At 45.8% G+C, this 22795-nt stretch overlaps 2 protein-coding genes across 5 annotated transcripts in view; one reads left to right on the top strand and one right to left on the bottom strand.

The window, feature by feature from the left end:
• Positions 1-2048: 2048 nt before the first annotated feature.
• ptafr (platelet-activating factor receptor) lies at positions 2049-6137 on the bottom strand. 2 transcript variants are annotated; one of them, XM_027032976.2, is made up of 4 exons: positions 5943-6137; positions 5523-5689; positions 4895-5278; positions 2049-4437 (listed from the first exon to the last, which is right to left on the bottom strand). In XM_027032976.2, exon 4 carries the CDS (start codon positions 4409-4411, stop codon positions 3341-3343), a length of 1071 nt encoding a protein of 356 aa, XP_026888777.2. In that variant the 5' UTR covers positions 4412-4437; positions 4895-5278; positions 5523-5689; positions 5943-6137; the 3' UTR covers positions 2049-3340. The 2 variants fall into 2 exon arrangements, with proteins under 2 accessions (XP_026888777.2, XP_026888778.2); XM_027032977.2 differs by lacking the exon at positions 4895-5278 and having other exon boundaries at positions 5523-6137.
• Positions 6138-15709: 9572 nt separating this feature from the next.
• Positions 15710-22795, top strand: part of luzp1 (leucine zipper protein 1) — a 38324-nt gene continuing 31238 nt past the window's right edge. Inside the window, exons 1-2 of one of the 3 annotated variants that reach the window (XM_035532969.1) lie at positions 15710-15959; positions 21033-21072. The gene's annotated coding sequence lies outside the window, so the exon portion shown is untranslated. Of the gene's footprint in view, positions 15960-16206; positions 16550-21032; positions 21073-22795 lie in introns of those variants that run through there. The other 2 variants (XM_035532968.1, XM_035532970.1) reach the window with 2 other exon arrangements.

The raw sequence follows: 22795 nt of genomic DNA, 5'->3' as shown, positions 1-22795 counted from the left end.
GCTATCAATTTTTTTTAAAGTAAATGAACAGAAATAATAATTATAGGCTTGCATAATCACACCAGTGGTATTTTAAACTAACTTGGTACTCTCTCAATTTGTAAAGGTCTGTGTTAAAGACCTTGTTGTCAATAGGCAGGTAGACACACACACAGAGGCAAACATCAACAGGACAGGAGGAGGGAGCTATGACACTTATGTACGACAAAGAAGAACAGGATTTTGACATCTGTTTAGTAACTATAGACCAATCTTAAAGATCCAGTTTCTTCAAAAGAATATGAAGGTAGCTTCTTGTTAGTTGACTGGTTATCTCAGTTCAGTATATTTTTATTTTTATTTTATTTTCTTGGGATATGCAGTTGTTTTTTCAGGCTTAGATGTTTGATTTCAGGCTTGTATCTTTGTCTTAATCTAAGAACACAGCTAGAAGAACATGAGGGTGGGGTGAGGGTGGGGTGTGACCCCTGGGCATTAATACTGGCATAAGGACCTTCCCTTTATATCTTGACTTAGAGGAGATAATCAATATAAAGTCATTCCATCTTAATCTGAACTGTGTCTTCTGACCTTTGTATTGTACTGTGTTGTAAACAACTTGCATTCTGTATCCCATCCTTAAACTGCCCCAGAACAAGCACTCTTCATCCTTAAACTGCCCCAGAACAAGCACTCTTCATCCTTAAACTGCCCCAGAACAAGCACACTTCATCCTTAAACTGCCCCAGAACAAGCACACTTCATCCTTAAACTGCCCCAGAACAAGCACTCTTCATCCTTAAACTGCCCCAGAACAAGCACACTTCATCCTTAAACTGCCCCAGAACAAGCACTCTTCATCCTTAAACTACCCCAGAACAAGCACACTTCATCCTTAAACTATTCCAGATGGAGCCAGAGTTTCAGGTTTTGTAGGCTGTGTGCTTAACTGCGTTTGTTTGACTGTATCCTGGATGTAAGTTCTAGTGCTTCTGAACAACCCAACAGTCTGAATCCAGTCTGCTCTCATCTCTTCAGCTGATGCAAAATGAAGAAATGTCAACGGATCAAATCATGTTAAAGAAATCTTCCACAGAATCAGAACAGCACAGCTGACGTTTCCAATTGAGAGTACACTGGGCGTGATTGGCTGCCACTTCTCGCTGGTCCGTGATTGGACGTAAGAGCTGTGCGTGTGTTAATTGTGAAGTGATCATGGGTTCAGTCCTAAATGACTGGTGGCCTGTCTGTCTTGGCTGTCACAGATCTCAGTGCTGTTCATCTCAGCAGATCACTCCCAGCTGTATCTGGGAGTCACATGTCCTTAGCACACGATGACCAATGTCTCCTGGGTTTTGGCTCATCGCTTTGAACATTTCAAACAGTGGAGGTCACATAACCTCCTACAAATGTACCATGATAAGTCATGTAAATGAGGTTATGGGAAAACTCATCCAAATAAAACTACATGACGAATGTACGAGTTGTTTTCAATAATAACTTCACTTTCAAGAATCATATGAGTGAGGTCTGTAAAACTGAACAGTCCCTCTATTGCTAACAATGAGAAACTCCTCTTTTTAAAAATCTAGCCTAGATTATTGCAACAGTTTCTTATCTGGCACACCCAGTAGTTCCATTAATAATCTGCAATAATTTCAAAACATTGCTGCTAAGTGTTATTTGTACTATCACATTTAAAACCTCTCCACCAGCTACCCACATCTTTCAGAGTTATATTCAATGTGCTTTTATTGTTCTTTAACTGGCTCCATGTTGTTGTCTCTTCAACTTTAGCCACATGCTTCTCCTCAGCCTCTCGTGTCGAAAGGTCGTCTGCTTTTAATTTGTACTAATTTTTATTGTGGCATTTTATTTTCTTTCTCATTCCATTTTATTTGTGCTTATTTTAGATTTTCTTTTATCATTTTGTAAACCTTTTAAAGGTGCTTTACAAATAAATTTTACTGTTTTATTGTTGTTGTTTTGTTTTACAGTAAACTACATCAAAATATCACTAATGAATTGACAACAACCAAAAATTCTAATAAGTAAAAGTAATTCAAGCATAATTTTTAAAATGTAATATAATTTTGCTTTGGATTTTCACAAACTATTCACATTAAAAATCAATCGTTTATGTTAAAAAACATAAGTAATACATACAGTAATACCACACCGTAATACCAGACAGTAATACCACACAGTATGCAGTTACATACCATATATTACCATTTATAGCAAAATTACACACTTCATGTAGAACTATGGGGAACAATATATGTTATTTCATCATAACACTAGAGATTAACACTGTGTTTACTGCTCATGGGAACTACAGGACATAAATCAGGACAGAAGCTTACAGGGGCAGGCGTGAGCATGAGTCATGTGTGGGTTGTGCTTCCTGTCACACATTGATCCATACAGCAAGACCTGCTCACCTGGTGAGCTCTGAAAAGTTCTTGAAATCAACATGTTTTGGCACATGGACCTTTACTGGAGCCTGGGGGCTTTAAGCAGTGCAGGGTGTCCTGACCTTTTGCCCCTGCCGGTGTTCAGACCCGCTTGGGGTTCACCTGGAAGGTCAGCCAAAACCGGATACGTGGGAGCAGGAAGGAATCTGAGGAAAGCAAGTCTGCACTGGTAGAGCGGGTAGCACTAACAGAGCTTTACGCTGGTAATACTGAGGTCATGCCTTCTGTTACCAGGAGCACATACACTCTCATAGCAATAAATATTGAAGTAACTCTGGATGAGAGCGTGTGACATGTGTCATACAGGTGAATCACATGTCCTCTCTGTGACAGATCAACACTCCTGCATCAGTCGTTCAACTCACTTTGTCCAAATTTCAGAAGTTTTGCGAAACACAAAACATGGTAAAACAAACCAAAAAAAGTGTCGTGTTGTGAAACCGAGCAAAAATTGGGGAAGTTAAAATGTTTATCATGAATTAGGAGGATGGGAGGTTTTGCATTGACTTCAAAAAAAAAACCCCAAGATTTTGTAATTCAGGAAACTTTTTTTTTTTTTTGTTGTTTTTTTTGTTTTTTTTATCAGCTACGTGAACACCTCCTAGTAGAGTGTTCCTTCGTGCTCTCTGGATGCAGAATATCCTGAAGCAGGGAGGATTGCCTCAGCACTGTGCTGTCATACAACTGGGTAATTCTTTCTTTACCTGTCTCACTCTCTCTCTATCAGTTCACACATATGAAATGTCACAGTTACTGACTGGCTCCAGAAGGAATCCCAGCTCCAAATTCCTCCATGCTGTCTCCCTTCACGTCTTAAACGTGTCTGCCACAAGCCACACCAGCTCCTCGTTCGCAAGGGTTCTCATGTCTCGCCTGTTCCCATGCTACTCCTTTGGCTCCTCAAACACACTGATCATCTCGTTCTGGTTCCTGGTCTTCATTGACATGTTCGTGGTGGTGGTGTAGTTGGAACAGTTCTTGCTCTGCCTCACCCTGTTCAGGTGACTCTGGATGTACTTGCGGAACTTCCTGGTGGCAAAGCAGTAGACGATGGGGTCCAGGATGCAGTTCAGGCCCATGAGGAGCAGTGTCACCTGGTGAGCATCGTTCAGAACCTGCCGTGTGTTGTCGTCCCATTCCACCAGTTCCAGCACGGCTATCACCCAGGGCACCTGCACCAGGTGATGCGGCAAGAAGCACACGATGAACACGCCCACCACGGCGCAGAGCATGCGCAGGGCACGTCGCTTGGTGCCGTGGGGGCGACGGCCCGTGCTGGCGCGCGGCTGGCTGATGGGCTGAGACAGCAGGGCGCGGGCAATCAGCACGTTGCACGCCACCACCAGGAGGAAGACCAAGATGAATAGGCCGACGATGAGGAAGTGGGTCACTGCCACGATCATCTTCTCGTTGTACTTCGTCGTGTGGTAGCCCTCCATGCATCGCTCGATCTCCTTCTCCTTGTCCATCTGGAGGCCCACGCTAGTGAGCTGATAGGCTGCCGCCGCCAGAGTGACGGCCCAGACGGCGAACGAGATGCACGCCCCGCGCTTCCAGCAGTCTGAGGAGGCAGCGACCAGCGGGCGGGTCACGGCCCAGTAGCGGTTGATACTGATGACGGCGAGGAAGAGCACAGAGCAGTAGGTGTTGATGAAGAAAAAGGAGCCAGAGAGGCGGCAGAGCGCATCAGAGTGGACCCAGTTGCCCCTCCGCATGTAGTAGTCGATCCAGAAGGGCAGCACGCAGACGAACAGCAGGTCGGCCACCGTCAGGTTGGTCATGTAGATTCGTATCTCGTTCATGGCCTTGGCCTCACGAATGTGCCACAAAACGTAGAGGACGTAGGCATTAGCCAGCAGGCCCAGCACAAACACCACGCTGTAAAAGGCTGGGAACAGTTTGTAGCGGAACTCCGAATCCAGGAACGTGATATTCTTGGAACTGTTAAAATCCATAGTGACTGAAGACACTGTAAAAACAGCTAAGACAGAGACACATATTACTCAGACTATGATCCTTTGTGTACCAACTTACAGTTCTGAATGAACAGAACTTGAGGGTTAAGGGTCTTGCTCAGGGGCCCAACAGTGGAAACCTGGCAGTGGTGGGACTTGAACCAGCAACCTACTGATGACTAGTCCTAGTGAGACCCCACTGCCTCAGGAATGCCCCTTCAGGAGTTCTCCCTTCACCTCTCTGTAATTCACCTCTTTCATCTACTTTACTCCCCTTTCACTAGGAACTAAAAAGCAAATGTAAACATAACAGTTTTTTTGCGTAGTAGGTAGTCCAGTTCTAGTGATGTGATTCATTTAAGATCACTACCACCACAATTATCACTATTGCATGATTAATAATAATATATTAATATAATATTAATATACAACTACCACCTCCACTAACAATGATAATAATGATGATAATTACTTAAAACTCACCTGGCGTTACTGAAAGACTCAGTTATCTTCCTTAGTCACTGCACAGGTTGTCACTGTATACTGATACTGTGAGCTGTGGAGATTTTGATATGCAACGCTATCCTCTGCTCTGTCTGAATCCCCACAAATGCGCAAGCCTGTAACCTCCGGTACTTAAATGCACGCGCCTACGTTCCGCCGGCGAGCGTCTGTGCACGTCACTGGAGGTTCGATAGGGTAAGGAACTCACGCACGTGCCACTGGGATCCTAATTTCCAATGACTCAAGACGGATGAGGATAATCGTGACGCATCATCCCTTTGTGTGTTATTTTATTTCTTGTCTTCTTTTATTTGTTCCATATTATTTTAGTCATACAATTACCTGGAGTTTTTAAGCCAAAGCCTATTTCAAATCATAAATAAATTAAATAAAACAGACGAACTTATTAAAAGATTTATATAAAATGCTATACATGCTATAAAAATGCTATGGTCTGTAGGTCCATAACATTTCATGTACTGTATATTTTTTACATAGATTTTATATATCATATTATGCTATATTAAAATACACAAAGAACAATTTATCACTTAATATCACTTAATATTTAAACATTACGGTGCAGTCAACAAATTTTAAAACAAACCTTTTAGTCTGCCGGCCACTTGTATTGCGTGCAACCTCGGTGAACCAGACAGACTAGTTGTTTGGGGGGGGGGGGGTTGTCTCCTCTTTCCTAATAGTTTTGCACTCTCTCAGTTCGCGTCAAGTCACACACAGTTAATTCTTCTCCTTTTAAAGGAAGCACACATCCTGGAATTTTGAAATAGGGGAAATTGGTTCCTAAAAGAAAATGCTTGTCCGTGGGGTTAAATCAAGTTGGGGGGGTTGGATAACCGGAATCGTCTATCCGTTTTAATCAAAATGAAAGTGGTGGCTGCGCGTCTGGTTACGGTAGCCTGCGGAAATATTCCGCTGTTGCGAACAGTGATAGTGTTTGGAGACAAGTGGAAACTGAGTAAGTAAAGCAGCAGTATCTCAGTGCACACGTTGCACAAAGACTGACCTCGCAATCCTGCTAGCAACGCCACTTCCTGTCTTCAAACTGCTAAAGACTAAGGGACGAGTTTTCACGGAGCAACCTTTGACTTCTCAGCGATGGTCTTTGCTCGTCCCACTGCCACTTTATCGATTTCTAAAGTAAACACAGCCCTGAAGCCCCTCTGTTTGGGTTCTTCTTTGTTGGGGGATCTTGCCTAATGTTCGTTCATGTGATCTTTGTGGGCGTTGAAACTGGACACTTAGGGCGCTGACGTGCTTACACCCAGCATTTTCTGAATATGTCCAAGTGATGCAATTCAAGTGAGTTTCCCCTTTGAAACTACAACTCTGGTTGGAAATACAAGGTCACTTTAAAGTTTTCTAGCGCACCTCGATACATTAATGAACTGAAATGCCATTGTTTGAACAGAAGATTTGTCCATATGATCATGGTTATTGTATAATATCCTAGCTCAGATATTCAGATGTTCATGAATATGTTGATCAGGTCAGTTAGATTCAGGGCTGAGCTAAACCTCTTTTGAAATGTTTGAGAACAAAGTTGTGAAAACAGTTTTTTTCCCCCATGATGTTCACATCCTGACAGCATGCAGGTCCCAAAGTTATCAGGTCAGATCACAGTCTGCCGAAAAGTGTGCAGCTTCCCTTTTAACAAACTCTGAATAAGCAGCCAGTTAAGGCACTTCTGACCGAGACAGAGAGCAGGACGTATGGCTGAAATGACAAGTGCACAGAGAGAACTTGTCAACAAGACTTAGTACCTGTTTACACTCGGACCAAACCAAAGTGAGACCGTGCACTGTAAGGAAAAATCCAGCCACAGAGCGAACCATATCATATCAGATTGTATCATCTTATTTCATCATCTCACATCGCAATAGTTTGTGTAATCTTCCCTGCTGTGAACCCAGAAACCTCACTCAAACTGCAGGAGGACACACCTCCTAATCCTTCATGAAGTCAGTGACCGGCCTCAGAAAGAACAGCCAAAGGCAGAGTTTAGTGAACACCAAGCTTGGTGAGCCTACGTGCACAGCTGCTGTCTTTGACCAAGCCTGCTAGCAACAATGGAGCACTGCTTAAGTTGGTACACAGGTTGCTCCATTACAAGGACCTGGTGTACTTTAAATATGTTTGCCATTCTAGATGATGGAACAGGGGGCACTTTGCCTCTACCAGAGACCACGAAAAGACTTGGACTAAAGGGAAATGCTGAGAGCCTTGCCTTGAGACCCATGTCATGAGACTCAAATGCTCCATGGGCCTTCAGTATCATTCCAGTTCTCCTTCTTCACACAGCCACAGAGATGCTATCAGGTATCGCAAGACTTCACAGCTTCTAAGTTAGTCCTAGTAGATCATTCCTATCCAGCGTCCAAATTACAAGACCAGGGAAGCTGGGTCCACCAGGCGGACCTACAGCTGTCCACGCCAGACTAGGATGGACACTTCAAGGGCCTACCAAGTTGGTGGCACAAGGGCCGTCCCATTATTTTCATACCTCAAAGGATTCAGCAGTGATTGCATATCTCAGATATCGTAGATGCCACAGAGCTGTTCCAGGGTGTAGAGAAGATATGGCGGATTTACACCATCCCGTTCCAAAACGAGCAAGACTGCACCCGTTCCAAGTGTGTGGACAGTGGAGGGTCTTGCCTTTTGGAAGGACGTGCAGCCCATATTGTGCCATTTATGCCCTGCAATACCTTGCAAGAGAGAATAGTGGAGCACAGATCCTATTTGGCCAGTTGCCTCCAGAGCCTGCCCTCAGCAGAGGAGGCCATTACTAGCGGAGTTGAGGCAGTTATGGACCGCCTCTCTAAGGAAGCCAGCACGAGCAGGAGTGAGCAGTGGCTGGCACATGAGAAGACTGAGTCTGGAGAAGGAGCTCTGGAACGTACAAACATCGGATGATAAGCCATGATCCACCGACCATGAGAGTTACATATAAGGTATCAGCAATCAGTACGACCCTCTAGGCTACGACCTTCCATTCCTTAGTCATGCCAAGATCCTGGTCCAACATCTGTGGGTCGAACATGGCGGGTGAGATGGCCCATGCCCCCCCATGGACCTTTTGTGCAGCCCAGTGTTGACCAGTCAGGAGTGACCAGAGAGCCCCAGGACTTCAGCAACACATCAGAGAGTGCATATGGAGTGGTGGTGTATCTTCACACTGTGGCGTTATCAGGTGCCACACCCCTTCCGTTTGTGACGACAGAGTGCTTCTTCAACGACTCCTACCTGAGGCTCGTGTGGTGTCCAGCATGAACACTAGGCCACATTACAGACAAGGGAACACCACCAGCATGGATGGACTTTGAGGACCTTATGAACACCCCAGACAGACTGTAGATCAAGTCAAGGAAGACGGGTTAAGACAGGTTATTATAACGTCTGTCCAACGTGAGCCTGAGGAATGGGTCCCATGCACTGGAGACAGCAGAAAGAGAGCAGGCAGAAGCACTCATTAATTACAGGTACTCAGACTACCACAGTGGGCTACCACAGTGGAGGAACATTAGAGAATTGGATGTCTATGGTGAAGAATTAGGGCTAATATTGAGCCACTCGCTGCCTTCTCCCACATCTGCTCTGCCTCCAATAAGCCAAATGAGGCAGAGGGAGAAGAGAACATTCATGCATTATTTATTAGATTAGCGCTACTCATACTTTTATTAAAGCAACAAACATTTCACAAACGGAACTATGAGCAGAAGTTGAAAAAAAAAAGATTTAGGATTGTTTTTAGAAGCTGTGAAAACGCCCTACATGTGTTTTCATGAGTTAGCGGTTTTCTAAAGAAAGGATCTCCTTACCTTACTTGTTGTGTGAAGGATTATACACATGCACTTCTAAACCAGGGAAGTGTCGTGCATAATGCTGGCCTCCACCATAAATAAGGGTGTGTTGCCTGAATTCTCGTGATATCTCTGCATCGATTTTCTTGGACGAGACTTTTTTAGTTTAAATGTACTGTTACCAGCCTATCTAAAATTTGTAGGGCTATAAACCTAAACACACAAAATACACACAATAAACACACAAATAAAACATACGTGACAGTGCTGTTTAAAATACAACCAATAAACAAGTTTTGAATATCCCTATCCTAATTGATAGGGTACTTCATGATCTGAAGCTAGGATGAGTGTTTGAGACCTCGATTGAGTGTTTGAGACCTAGTTTTGTTTAACTAGGTTTGTTTGTTTAATGTTTAACTTTACAGTAAAACTAGTGTTTTCTGAGAGTGGTTAGACCAAGCAACTTCATTCAGAAATAAAATAGTTTTAATATCTACATAGCAAAACACTATACAATATGAATAACAGACATTTCTTTTTCTTTCTTTCTTTCTTTCTTTCTTTCTTTCTTTTTCTCTTTCTCTTTCTCTTTCTCTCTCTCTCACACACACACACACACACACACACACACACACAATCCAAGCATTGTGGCACCAGAGACTGAATCCTGGATTATGGTAACGCTAATATCTGACAACACTGAGGTTCTGATGGTAAATGTAGTTCAAGTCATCAGAACATGACTATGTTATAGAAGACCATTTATTTCATTTATTATAGAAAATACCTTGAAATACCTTACTTCAGGTCTCATGGACGACAAGCATGGAGACTATTTTCTGTGGTGGATGGTGGAAGGAACGCCTGCTTGCTGTCTAGACAGCAGAGTCCCTTGCAGTCTTCAAACGCAGACTGAAGACCATCTATTTGCAGAATATTTAAAGGACAACTGACACTGCTCCCTTATTGGCTGACTAATTAAGATTGCGCCAGAGAGGTCTGCTGCCGTCACAACTGCTCCGTCCACACCTGGCACTTTGTTCGCTCTTTTCGGTATCTTCTTCGCTCTTTTTGCTCTTCCCGCTAGCCCTGATTTCTCCGCAGCCCTTCTCTACACACCACGGCATGTATCTCGTACAGCAGAGATGCTCTTATTTCTCTTAATCTACATGGCACTCCCCTCAAGCCGTCTCTAACCCCGGACCCAAGATGGCTGACGGAGATCCTGAGGGAGAACAAAGGACGCGATGTGAGGAAAAGGCCTCGAGGGAAGCGAGCCGGCATCAGGAACAGGCTGAGGGATCGGGCACACCAAGCTCCCTTTCCCAGCATCCTGCTAGCCAACGTCCAGTCTCTGGACAACAAGCTCGACGACCTCTGGGCCAGGATAAAGTTCCAGAGGGACATTCGGGACTGCAATCTGCTCTGCTTCACTGAGTCATGGCTGAACCCAGCGGTACCAAACCACGCCATCCAGCCGGCCGAGTTCTTCTCGGTTCACCGTATGGACAGGACGGCAGATTCGGGGAAGTGGAGAGGTGGTGGAGCGTGTGTGATGGTAAACAACAGCTGGTGCAACAATGCCAATGTTGTTACTCTCGCTCGCTCCTGCTCACCCAACCTGGAGCTGCTCGCCCTCAAGTTTCGTCCTTTCTGCCTTCCCCGGGAGTTCACTTTAGTCATCATCAACACCGTGTACATCCCACCTCAGGCCAACACTGCACTGTGTGAACTTCATGAGGCTCTCACACAGTTTCAGGCACAACACCAAGATGCTGCACTTATCGTGGTTGGGGATTTCAACAGCGCCAACCTCAAGTGTGCAGTGCCCAACCTTTACCAGCACGTAACCTTCCCCACCAGAGGAAGGGACACTCGACCACTGCTACACCCCCAACCATTTCACTGCGAGTTATACTGTGTATGACTATGTATGTGACAAATAAACCAAACTTGAACTTAATTTAGTACTTATTGTAGGGCATTATTTATGCTTTTTAACAAACTCTAGCACTTATTGTTTATAGCACTTATCATTGTTTAAGATAGACCTTATGTGTTTTGCACTTCTAGGTATCAGCATTCATCCCTGTATTCTACAGTATTCTAGTTCATTGGTATGTTTAATTCTAACCTACTCTACTGTACTTGGATATATTCTATGAGTAAATGACAGCACTTTTGTAAGTCGCTCTGGATAAGAGCATCTGCTAAATGCTGTAAATGTAAATGTAAATGTAATAAAATAAGACCTGAAAATGAGAAGCAGTGTAGCTTTTAAATCAACACAACTATGCGTGGGTATTAGGGATGAGTTTGTATGGAAGTTCAGTTCTGAGTGTTCTCTAGGTGGCAGTATTTACTAATGAGTTTGTATGGATGTTCAGTTCTGAGTGTTCTCTAGGTGGCGGTATTTACTAATGTGTTTGTATGGATGTTCAGTTCTGAGTGTTCTCTAGGTGGCAGTATTTACTAAGTTATTTATTAGCCTGTCATTCCAGTGTTCACACACTAAATCAGAGTCTGGTCAGGAAACAGCAGCATGGTCTGAGGCAAGACTACTGTACTCCACATAAACATGTTCCTCAGTGTTTCTCTGTGTGTTTGTGTGTGTGTGTTGTATTCGCTGTTTCCTGCCACTGGGGCCCTGTATCCGTGGTTGTCACTGGTTGGATACTGGACTGCAAACACTTTATTTTTTTGAAACTGTGAATTGGGCTTCCAATAAGACTTAGCCCAGGACTCTGTATGCGCTCCAGATTTTTTGATAAAGAGTTTTATAATCATTTCATGTGGTCCTGTATTTAATGAACACAGTGATAATAATGCATTAATGTTTTTTCGTTCTCTTTTTAAAATCTTTTTACTGGACATGTTAAATAAAAGTACTAGTGGGCCTGAAGCCTTTCTCTGTCTGCAGGAGTTGTGGATAGAATCATGAGGTGATTTCACCCAGGTGCATTCTGGGGAATGTTGGCAAGAATCCAACAGGCTTATGGCACAGCACAGAGATGAAGCTACATTCCTCACAGAGCTGAAACCTAGCCTGGAGAACACATCTCTTCTTCTCTCTCCCTCAAACACACACACTCACACACACACACACACACACACACACACACAGTTTATCTCTGTGGGTCAGAGTTAAGTGTGAGTTGGAGTTGTGTAATGGGGGTCAGTCGGGGGTCTTAATCCAGTGACTCCTTAGACTCTAGAAACCTTCAGTCATCCCAGACACAGTAAAGGAAACGCTTCCCCCAAACAATTTACCACTAATAACCAGGCCTGCTGCTGGCGGTTCTACTGTCTCGGACAACATCTCCCATCATCCACCTGCCAGCAGCCCACCAATCACAGCTCTCTCTTTTGTTCTACATCACCTGATTATTGATTGTGATGACCTGTTCCCAGTCTTACTCAGTTTTGTAGCTTGTTCCTATGTCTTGCATGTGTGCACTGTGCATGTGTTTTGTTACCTGATTCTCGGTTTTGCTTCTGCCCTGGTTCGCTCACTTGCTTGGTGTCTCCTGGTATCTGGACTTGTTTTGTTATCTCATTTCTGCCTTTCTCTGCCCCGTATGTCTTTGTTATGTGAATGCAGGTTATTGACCCCCACGTAGTTGCCAACCCCAGCACTGCATTATCCCTCATAATAAACCAAACAGATTTATTCTTATCTGCAAGCATCTGGGTAATGTCTGTCATGTTATGTTCATTCAATACATTGATACTTTAGTATTTAGGGGCAAAGCACCCACAGAAAATCTGGAATACAGTTATATACAGTATATGAATCTTATTTAAAATAGTGGTATAATAATAAGGACACATAAGCAGCTAGTGCAAAATATTTTCCTAAATAAATATGGGCCCCCAAGTTGTTTTCCATGAATGTTACTAAGCAGTGTGTGCAAAGAACTATGGCTATTGTCAGTTTTATATATATTTTTAAAAAATCTGCTGCCTTCTTAAAGTAAATCTGTAGTACTTGGTTGTATTTATTTCCAGTAAACACCGAGGCCAGATACTTGGCCCTCTGGGATTTAGCTCCCTTGACTTCCAGATCTGAAACCGACTAGTAGTATGTAATAATCCTATTTTTGGAAGGAGATGAACAGTGTGATACTGTGAAGTACAGCATAAAAAAAATCTGAAAACAAAATCGTGGAGTGTACTGAACAAAAACATGGCTAGCTGTGATTTTACATCACTATCAGCAGTGGTGTCATCGAGAGAGAACGTGCCTGTTAAAAAAATAAAACAAAACCCAAACATGTAGTCACTTGTGAAGTTTCAGCGGCGCTGATGAGGCAGACTGCCGCTAGCTATGGCCGAGAGTTTGTTCACTACAGTGTTAAGGAGCATGATTTCAGCATGGCTGAGCTATCTAACTGACTGATTCATCACCCAATGCTTCCAATGGAGGGAAGACTGTAGCGGATCAAAGAGCTCCGTTTGCTGACGGCACCGATTGGAAAGACGATGTCAGATGTGTACTACTCCCTGTAATAAGTGAGACGTCTAAAGGAAGAATCAATAAGGCTACATTAAAGGAATAATCCATCATTAAACCGCAAAAATGTAATGATTTTAAACTAACATATTATGCAAAAATTGTGCCCTGGAATTATATATATTTTAGTAAGTAATTATTTGGCCCCAAATGTAACACCAAAACCAGGCATTTGACAAAACACATTATAAAACTATTTTAAAGCACTATGGATAAAATATGTTTAGAGTACCGAAGTCGCTGAGAGAGAATCTCATTCTGAAAAGCAACGAATACATTTGCAGCATTTTGCAGGCGCTCTAATCCAGAGAGACTCACATGTTTCTTAGTATGACAGTGTGTATATACAAAGCTCTTAAGTTCTGCAGTTACCACAGATCTGCTACGTCTGCGTATGACGGATCTTTCTGAAAGAGAAAGAGAAATGAGTGAAAGAGGGAATTCTTTGTTCATCTGTCAGTAATGCTGAAGCAGTGTGTCCTGTGGTGACTCTAGTACCTGAGCATGACCCAGCAAGCCCTCTTCTGCTCGTGTGTGTGTGAGAGAGAGAGGGAGTGAGAGAGAGAGAGAGAGAGAGAGAGAGAGAGAGAGAGAGAGACTCTAGCTCTTCTGTCTTTAATTATTTCCCATAAGAACATCATTCCTCATCTGTAGCCGCCCACAGCTAACATTCCTCACATGTCTCAGGAATAATCAAGTTTGTGGTGGTTGAATTCTGAGCAGGAAACCGGAATCACATACTGATCTCTGCCTGAGCACAGAGAGCCACACAAACCTGCAGCCATACATCCTGTCCTTAGATTTGAGAAAACCCCACAAGTCCACTGGGAATTAGGAACTTGATGAATTAAAATGCTGCCTTTTTATTGCCTGTGGTTGAAATACAGCCTAAAAGCCTAAAAAAACAACATGTCGAGGATCAGTAGACAAAAACAAGCCTAACCCAGAGAAATTATCTTTTTTCGAAAAACAAGGCTGTCTGGCAACAGATAGCATCAGGTATCAGATGTAGATACTGGAACAGTTTGTTTAGATGTGTGTGGGAGTATGGGTGTGCTGTTGAGCTGACAGGCTTGTTCCTGAGAGCAGGTACGTTTGTGAGCGTCTCCGTGTGTTTACATGTAAGAGAGTGGGTCCTGGCTGCTACAGAAGCTTCCCAGACCTCCTCGGCAGTGCGGTAGGGGCTTGTTCTGTTAATCCCCCTCTGCTGCAGGGCCTGTTCGGGCCTGCAGTGATGTGGACTTGCTGCTGAATACATCCCTTTTTATCACATGAGGATCTATTCTAAGAATAGGCTGACTCAGAAAAAAAACACGATTACCTTTCACCTCACACCTCTGCATTAAAGAGCCAAACACAAAATACTTACAAGTTAATGGTTAATACTTACAACCGCTGTAATCGTACCAGTGTTCATCATTGCTTTAAACATAGTTATAGACTGTGTTATCAGGCAATGGTTCACAAACTCTCAACTTAAAAAACCCAAAACATATCAGATATGTGTTCTGTAGCTCGGCATCCCAGTGTTAGCCACTGGTCCAGCTATAGGTCGAGCTAAACACTGGAGACCTTCCTCCTTTCCTAACGGCAAAGAATTGTGGATTCCAGTCCTGAAAGGTGTCGCTGCGAAATTAAGAGGCTGAGAAGGACTGTACGCAGTAGCCCGCGGTCACGGCCATGGCAAAGTCACTACCAGCGGAGCGCTGCATCGAGAGGCGCCCCCTAGAGGCGCTGCAGCGCACCTGCACGGCAGCAGCGCACCGCGCGCACCCGCGGCCGCTGGCCGCTCAGGCGCGCACGACGGAGAGCAGGAGGAGAGGCACGCGCGGGAGAACCCGCGCAGGGAGCTTTCCCTGTCCGGCACAGCCACGCGCTTCTGCGCTCGCGGTCCTGTCTTCGGCCGTGTGCGTTTTGTGACCGATACGAACGTGCTGCGCATGTAAGCGCACGCAGGCCCCACGTCAGAGCCTCTCCCTCGCGCTAATAGCGCTGCCGCAGTCAGCGTCGCACTGAGCATTTCTGCACGCGGAAAAGCTCACGTTAATGTCGCAATGACAATCCAGCATGTAGGTCACTTTAACATAGGACGTTCCCCAAACCTTTAACATTTTGATTCTTACGGAAGATTATGCTAATTTTATTCACTTTATGCTTTTGCCTTTTGGTAAAAATATACTTTGCAATGGATCCTCTTGTTTTAATAGGCTCACGCGTATTAATTGAAATAAAATATGTATAACAGGTCTCTCGAGAGTATGTGTAAAATACTACTAAATAAAGGCTGCACTGTTTATTCGGCACCGTGTTGCAGTTTACACTGAACATAAATTCTTCAGCGCCTTTACTCTGAGTTGGCCGTCAGTGTTTCCCGGTTTGCCCGCCCCCAGTGGCGAAGGCGGGCCCGTTTTGGCCGGGAAGGGCGTCCTCGCGTTAGGGGTGGGTCTTTCTGCGCGAGGCTAAGCCCACCTTTTCCATTGTTCGGACCTCGAAGGAATGCGATAGTTTGATCTCGCGGCGCAGGGAGCTCGAGAGAGGGAAGGAACGAGCCCGCCGATCTGTTCTGATCCCTGGCGGGGAACGTGGGACGAGACCGAGCCGTTCAGCGCGCTCGATCGGGCAGCTACAGCACCGGCGACAACTTTTCCCCCGAAACCGTTTCGGCAGTTTTACCGGGACTATCAACGTTCAGGCGCATGTTAAGGTGAGTGCAGAGTAATGGGTTTTGTGGAACTTTTTTTTTGAACACGCCGTTTCTGTCTCCTCGTTTTCGGAGAAATCCAAACTGCGGCAAGTTTCCCGTCCTGCACAGACCAAGCAGCCAGTCTGCGGTGTTTAGCAGCCCCGCTGTACCGACGGCGTCTGCGCGTGTTTGGGTCTCCCTTTATCGAACAGTACTTGACTCCTTTAGGTCGTGACGCCAGGCCGGAGGAGATGTAGCTAGTCTACACACATACACACACACACACACACACACACACACTCCTAGTCTTATTCCTACATTCATTAGTCTGGTGTAGGTGTCCTACGTCAGCAGTCTTGCTACAGCGTAACCCTGGTTTAAGCGTCGTGGCGCAGGACTGACCCAGATCCGTCTCCACCGCGTAAAGGGAAGCACGGGGTCTTGCTTTTCTGGGAATATATGAGTTTCTAAACAGGAAAACTCGCCTTCTTCGAGAACAATGATCCGGACTTTGTGAGACTTGGGCTCCATTAAATCAGCTTTTTTCTAAGGACTTCCCCATCTCTGCGTGCTAGTCGAGCAGTTCTCCGATCTGTTCAACGCCTGGTCAGGTTTGTTGTAAAGGTTTTGTGGAATGAGGGCAAACACGCAAACGTTGCGCTTTGGTGCAGTTGCAGTCTGATGTTGTCGCATTCCGGTCACGGAAGCCCGTGGGATGTCCGCGTTCCCGTGTTTTAACCTCACGGTTCTGTTGTCGCAGGAGCCTCGCACCTCTATCGTGATCCGAACTACCGTTCACACGCCGAGCTGTCGATCACGGCTGAGACGAAACACGCCTGATTTAGTTAAAAGGCTCCAGTCGTGTCTAACGACGCTGTTTTTTCACAATTTTTAAAATGTGAAGCTTTCTGTCTTTTTTTCCTCGTTTTCCGCAACTCTGCAGGAAATATCCCAGCCCGTGAACTGCTTATCAAGCACCCAGTAAAGCGACTCGCGGACACTAATGTAAAGTGCAGTCCAGAACATCCTGAACGTGCAGACCGAGCAGAGCTCCGGTGTCCTCGCGCTACGCGTGACCAGTGTGGCGAGATGGTGCTCCTCGAGGACGCCGCCGCTCGTTTAAGCACGAGGGCGCCCGCTTCTGTGGTTTTCTCTGTGTCTTGTATATGTCTAATTAAACTGGTGTCTGTGCTTCAGACATTCCACGTTTTTGAGAAATGAAAATATAGAAAGTGTGTGTGAGAGAAAGTTTGAGTTGTTTGTGTTGTTGTTTTTGCACATTTTTGCCTTTAAATGTGCTACGTGTAGGTTTTTTTGTTTAATGTCTGTGTGACTGTGGAGGTTTTGGGGGTTCCAGCTCCACTTCCTGAGCTGAGCGGTTTTTTTGGTTTCTGTTCCCACAGCTCCCAGCAGAGGCAGTTGAGCTCCTTCTTTGTGCTTGGGGTTGTGTGGGCATACATGAAGCAAGCAAAGTGTTGGGCAGTAGTGAGCAGGCCCCTGGCAGTAGTGAGCAGGCCCCTAGCTGTAGCATTAGCCTCCATTCCTGCTATGCTGGGCTATGCAGCCAGCTGGGAGCCATAATGGGAAGTGGGAGCGGGGGGGGGGGGACCTGCCTTGACCTGTTCAAGACTTGAAGGCTGATCCACTGATGGTTTTCTAGTCCGGCCCCAGCGGTAGCACTTCGGCGTGTGTGTGTGAAAGCTACACGCTGGGCCACCCGACGAAACCAACAGAAAGGCACACAGAGCGTTTAAACTCGAGATAACTAAAGGGTTATAGTACTCTATTTTACATATTGTAATCAGAAAATATTTGTCATAATGTAATGCAGGTATACATAAGACAGCGAAACAGTGCCTCAGACCGCCCACTGTTAGCACCTGTGTGCTGTAGCGGGATGCCTGATCTGTTTTCCTTCATGGAGGATTCCCTTCTGTGGAGTTGCGCATGTTTAGAGTCTGACGCTGTTTAGGCGATGACTGGTGCGATCACGGTTATGTTTGAATGTGCCTGAGCTTCACGTCCTCCTCTGCTGTGTCTGAGAAATTCCGATGAGAGCTCGGTCCTGCCGGGTCCTGGCTGTGTGAGTGTAGCTGGATCGTCAGGGTCAGATCCACTCTGATCCTGGAGCTTATGATCCAGGCTATGTTGCTGTCTGGCCCAGTCTGGTACTTCTCCTGCACTGTGCACCCAAGTCCTGTCCTGTCCTGTGCTAAGCATTTATATTTGCCTGGCAACCCATATTGTGTGCACATTACCTGGGACGTGCTCATCATATCTGATCAAAGTTCATATCTGGTCAAAGTTCACCGCCTTACGACTAATTATTGTTGGTTACACAGCATTACTGGCAACGTTTGTGTCTCCAAACAGGATGTGTGTGCGTGCATGTGCACGCGGGGGTGTGTGAGCATGTTGGGTTGGAGGGTGCTGTGTTCTCACTTCTTTAGTAATATGACCTGTTCTTTTGCACTGGGTCTCCCCTCTGTGTCTGTATGGGAGCAGGTCCTGCTACGATGGCTTTTCCAGCCAGCGGTGTCCCGCCACGCTGCGCCCAGGCGGGACCTTAGACTCATGGGTGTCCAGTACCAGCAAGCCCTGGGAATAAACTGTGACTAAATGACCCAGCTGGAGGTTCAGCCAATCTTAAGGTGTTTTTTTTTTTTTTTTTTTTTGTGTTGGTGTCTGTGTGTGTGTCTGTCTCTCAGGTGCTTCGTTTGAGGTATTTAAGTGCAATATTCTGGTCCAGAGTTGGCCTGTTGAGACACTGTGTGTGAATGTTAGTGGGCCTATTTTGTGTTTCTCATGTGTGGGGCAGATTAGTCCTGTGTAATACATAAATATACCAAGCTGAGTATGTCCAGACACACCCTACCCGTTCAGGCCTTTTTGATTTAAAAAAAAAAAAAAAAAAAAAAAAATTCTGCTGTGCAGTGCCTGCAGGTTCTCGGCACGGGGGGGGGGGGGGGTGAGCAGACCTCCCGCCCCAAGGCCCTCCCCACTGTACTGCTGCCCTGCGCCATGGGGGGTCCATTTGCATACATTGAGAGGAACAGTGCTATGAACTGAGGTCAGTAAGGTTCTTTCATGTAGCCGCCAATGCAGCTCGAAGAGTGTGTGTGTGTGTGTGTGTGTGTGTGTGTGATCTCTCTCACTCACTCACACACACACACACACCAGGTCCTTGCTCAGCGTCTCTCTCTCTCTCTGTATGTCAGAGATTCGTGTGTGTGCGCGCGGGGTCTGGAGATGGCTTCGGGTGTTGAACATGAAGCGCTCTCCTTAATGTGTCTGAGTGGAGTCTGGTAGCTCGGCCATGGGGATTCCCCACTCCGAGCACATGTCAGACTAGACTGCGTCAGTTTGATTGCTGCACGTTAAAACTGCTATCTGGTCCACTTCACCAGCGAGCGTCCAACCCCACCACGCAGTCTAGAGTTGTAGTTTTAATCTGTTGTCTCATTTTAACAGTGCATGAGATTTATGTAGAGGTTTGGACTGGTTTGACCCAACTTCAGCTCAGTAGACAGACACACAGACGTTTCTTTTGAGTTCAGCTAATAGAGACGTAGGCATTTGATTACAGCAGCACAGGTGGAGAGAATGAAGAGGTGGAAGGAGTGAGCACTGGGAGAATGGCCAACGCAGGGTGAGATGGAAGGAGAGTGAGAGAATGGGAGAGGGGAATATGAGATGTCACACCATGTCACTTCCTTTCAGTTCCAGAGAAAAGTGAGAATACAGCCGACTCCACCCTGAAATACTCACCTGCTGCAAACCTGCTCGGGGTGTGTGCGCATGTGCGTGCGGGCGGTCGGTCGTATTTGTGTGTGTGTGTGTGCGTGCGTGTATTCATTTGTTCACCTGTTACAGAACTTCCCACCTGATCTTACTCTTCTATTGGAAGTGGGGTAGATGTTTCTGGACCTGTCTCACCCCTCCCCTCCCCAGTTTGGACGATAGGATCAATTATTGGATCTTTGTAAATGAGTCTCTGGTAACGGCACTGATGCGCTACATGGTCAGTTAATGTAGCAGCAGCCGTGGGTTTTTTCTCTCTCTATTCTGTTGTTCATTCTGTCTCTGTCCCTCACACACTGTCTCTCTCGTGTCGTGGATCATCCATCCAGTCGGATACAGCTGCTGCCAACTCTGCACCCTAGGAATTAATTACGTGTGTGTGTGTTTGTGTGTGTGTGTCAAAATCAAATCTAAATTTATTGATGAAGTGCTTTATGTTGTCACAAAGCAGCTTTACAAACGTCAGAGTCCAAGCCCCCAGTGAGCCTCCTCTGGCCTGTGTGTTTGTGTGGGGTGCTTGTATTGGGTGGAGATGGGGAATTCCACAGAGGAGTTGGCTGATGTGCACGTGTGTGTGTTGGCTGATGTCTTACAGCGTCTCAACATCTCCAGCCACTTTTTCCTAGAAAATCACCAATTGAGACACTTAATCTTGGCAACCCATCACAGCCATGCTCTGCCCCTCTGCTGCCGTAGCAACTGCTGGGAGTGTGCTGGACAGCCTTCTGGGTAGAAGAGTTGTGGTGAAGCAGTAGGGTTAAGGTGGAGTGTTGGGCTGAGATGGAGGGATGGTGGTGGAGTTTGTAGGGAGTGCTGGGAAGTGCCATGACATCTCCACACCGACTTCTACACCGTCTCTCTCACACACACACACACACACACACACACACACACACACTCTGACTGTGTCGTGGTGCTGGCTGTTTGCGCTGTGCTGGGTGTGTAAAGTGTGCTGAGTGCAGATAGTGTAGGTCGCGTTCTAACAGGTGCAGCAGAGGACCCCCACAGCACAGTCATGGGGGTTAATCTCCCCTCTCTCAGCCCCTCAGCCAGGGGTAACTCCGGGCTCGAGTCTGCCTGCGTGTGTCTGTTCTCAACTTCTCGCTGTTCTCAAGTGTCAGCTAAATGCCATAAATGTAAATGTCTATTTGTTAAGACAGCTGCATGTGTGTGTTGTCTGTTCTTGTGTTTGTAGGGGAACAAAACTCAACACCAGGACATTAGCTGTTCCGTAACATCTGTACAGCCTTAGTCTAGTTGCCACTGTGATTATCAGTGTGTGTGTGTGTGCAGGACCGCGTCCGTGTGCTGTATGAGCTGAGCGAGACCGTCTGTGAGTATCTACACTGTGTATTCGACCTACACGCCAGGAGAGGAGGCGTTTCCCCCGACCCCCACACTTGGACTTTACTTCTCCTTGTTAATGTATCTGTCTAGTAGAAAATACAGATTCATTAAACTAATAGGACAGGTGCCACAAGCATATATCAAAGTCTTTTAAATGCTGTGTGTGTGTGTGTGTGTGTGTGTGTGTGTGTGTGTGTGCGCGCGTGTGTGCGCACATGTGCATGCGTGTGTGAGAGTCACTAGAAGTGTGTTGGCATTTGACTGCCAGCTGGCGATGTTGCCAACTCCACCCTGCAGGTGTGTAGAAGGCCGTGTGAGGTGCTGGAAGGTGTTGGCTCGGATCGGCCCGGATCCGCCTGGTCCAGTTGGCTTCCCATACCACCCTGCTGGTTCCTGAGGAGCTGTCTAAAGAACAACGCTCGTCCTCCACGGGACCTTAGACTCTGCCAGCTCTACCTGTTTTAACATCATGCAGTCAATTTAGTTCACTTGTTTCCTCTGTATCTTCCTAAAACTGATTACCGGTACTAAAAGGATTTGGGTTTTTTTGTTTTTTTTGCTGGTCACAGTTTGTTTTATAGTTCTGTGAGGTTATTTAATTCTCTCTCACACACACGAGCACGCTTGCATGCTCAAATGATGGAGTAATGCCAGTGGCAGAGTGTGTTGGACAAGCTGAGACTGGCTGGTAACAAACTACATTTATCTTACCTCTCTCTCTTTTGCGCACACACACACACACACACACACACACATACTGATAGGACTTGGGGCCCCAATCATGTCTGTTCCCGAAAAGTTGATTTCCAAACCCAAATCCGGATTGTCCAGGAGTTGTGGAGGAGTTGATGGTTGGAAGGCCAGGTTGTGGCAGGAAGTGTGTGAGCAGGTCTATGAAACATGCCAGACTATTCCCCGCTCTGCCTGACCGCTGGAGTATCGGTGGGTTGGCAGACGTTGGGAAAACAGAAGAAGGTTTTGGAGTTCCATTTTTACACTGGAACAAAACTTCACCTGGATTGCCGAAAGCCTTTATGGCGTTGCTCAAACACAAAGGTTTTTTCTTGGAGCCCTGGATGATCAGACTGTGTGCTCCATAATAGCTGAACCTAAAAGTGTGTGTGTGTGTGTGTGTGTGTGTGTGTGTGTGTGTGTGTGTGTGTGTGTGTTGAGACATAGGGGTGAGGGGTTCTGTGTTTGAGAGTAGGGGTGCGGGTGGATGTGTGAGTTTGGGTGGGTGTGGGTGTGTGTGTCACCTTGTGTCAGGGTGTTTGTGGTGGTCTGAGTCAGTAATCCTTCAGGCCTGCTGCTGTCATATGTTACAGACAGTAACTAACTTTCAGATCTTCACAGAGGAACAAAGCCCATAAACAGGGTTAACCCACGATGGAGCATATAATCCCTCAACACAGTCAGCCCACATGTTACAGGGAGGAACAGGTGGTGGTGGGGAAAGAGTTGTTGGGCATTTCTTGTAAATTCCTTTGCTGCGTTACTTTCGTGTCCTGGATCTTCTTGACTGGCCAGTATTTCTGATTATTATTGCATCTCTCTCTCTCTCTCTCTCTTTCTCTCTCTCTCTCTCATATACACTCTGCTCTGAGGTATTTTTGGAACCTAATGAAAAGAGGAATCTGAACTGTTTGCCCTTAAAAGGGATGTCTGGGTCAGATGGGTGGAAACTTGCTCTTTATTAATGTCTTTAACTG

The sequence above is a fragment of the Electrophorus electricus genome, chromosome 13, assembly GCF_013358815.1.
Source record: "Electrophorus electricus isolate fEleEle1 chromosome 13, fEleEle1.pri, whole genome shotgun sequence".
Lineage (NCBI taxonomy): Eukaryota > Metazoa > Chordata > Actinopteri > Gymnotiformes > Gymnotidae > Electrophorus > Electrophorus electricus.
The sequence above is the reverse complement of the archived record's forward strand: the minus strand, read 5'-3'. Positions and strand labels throughout refer to the sequence as shown.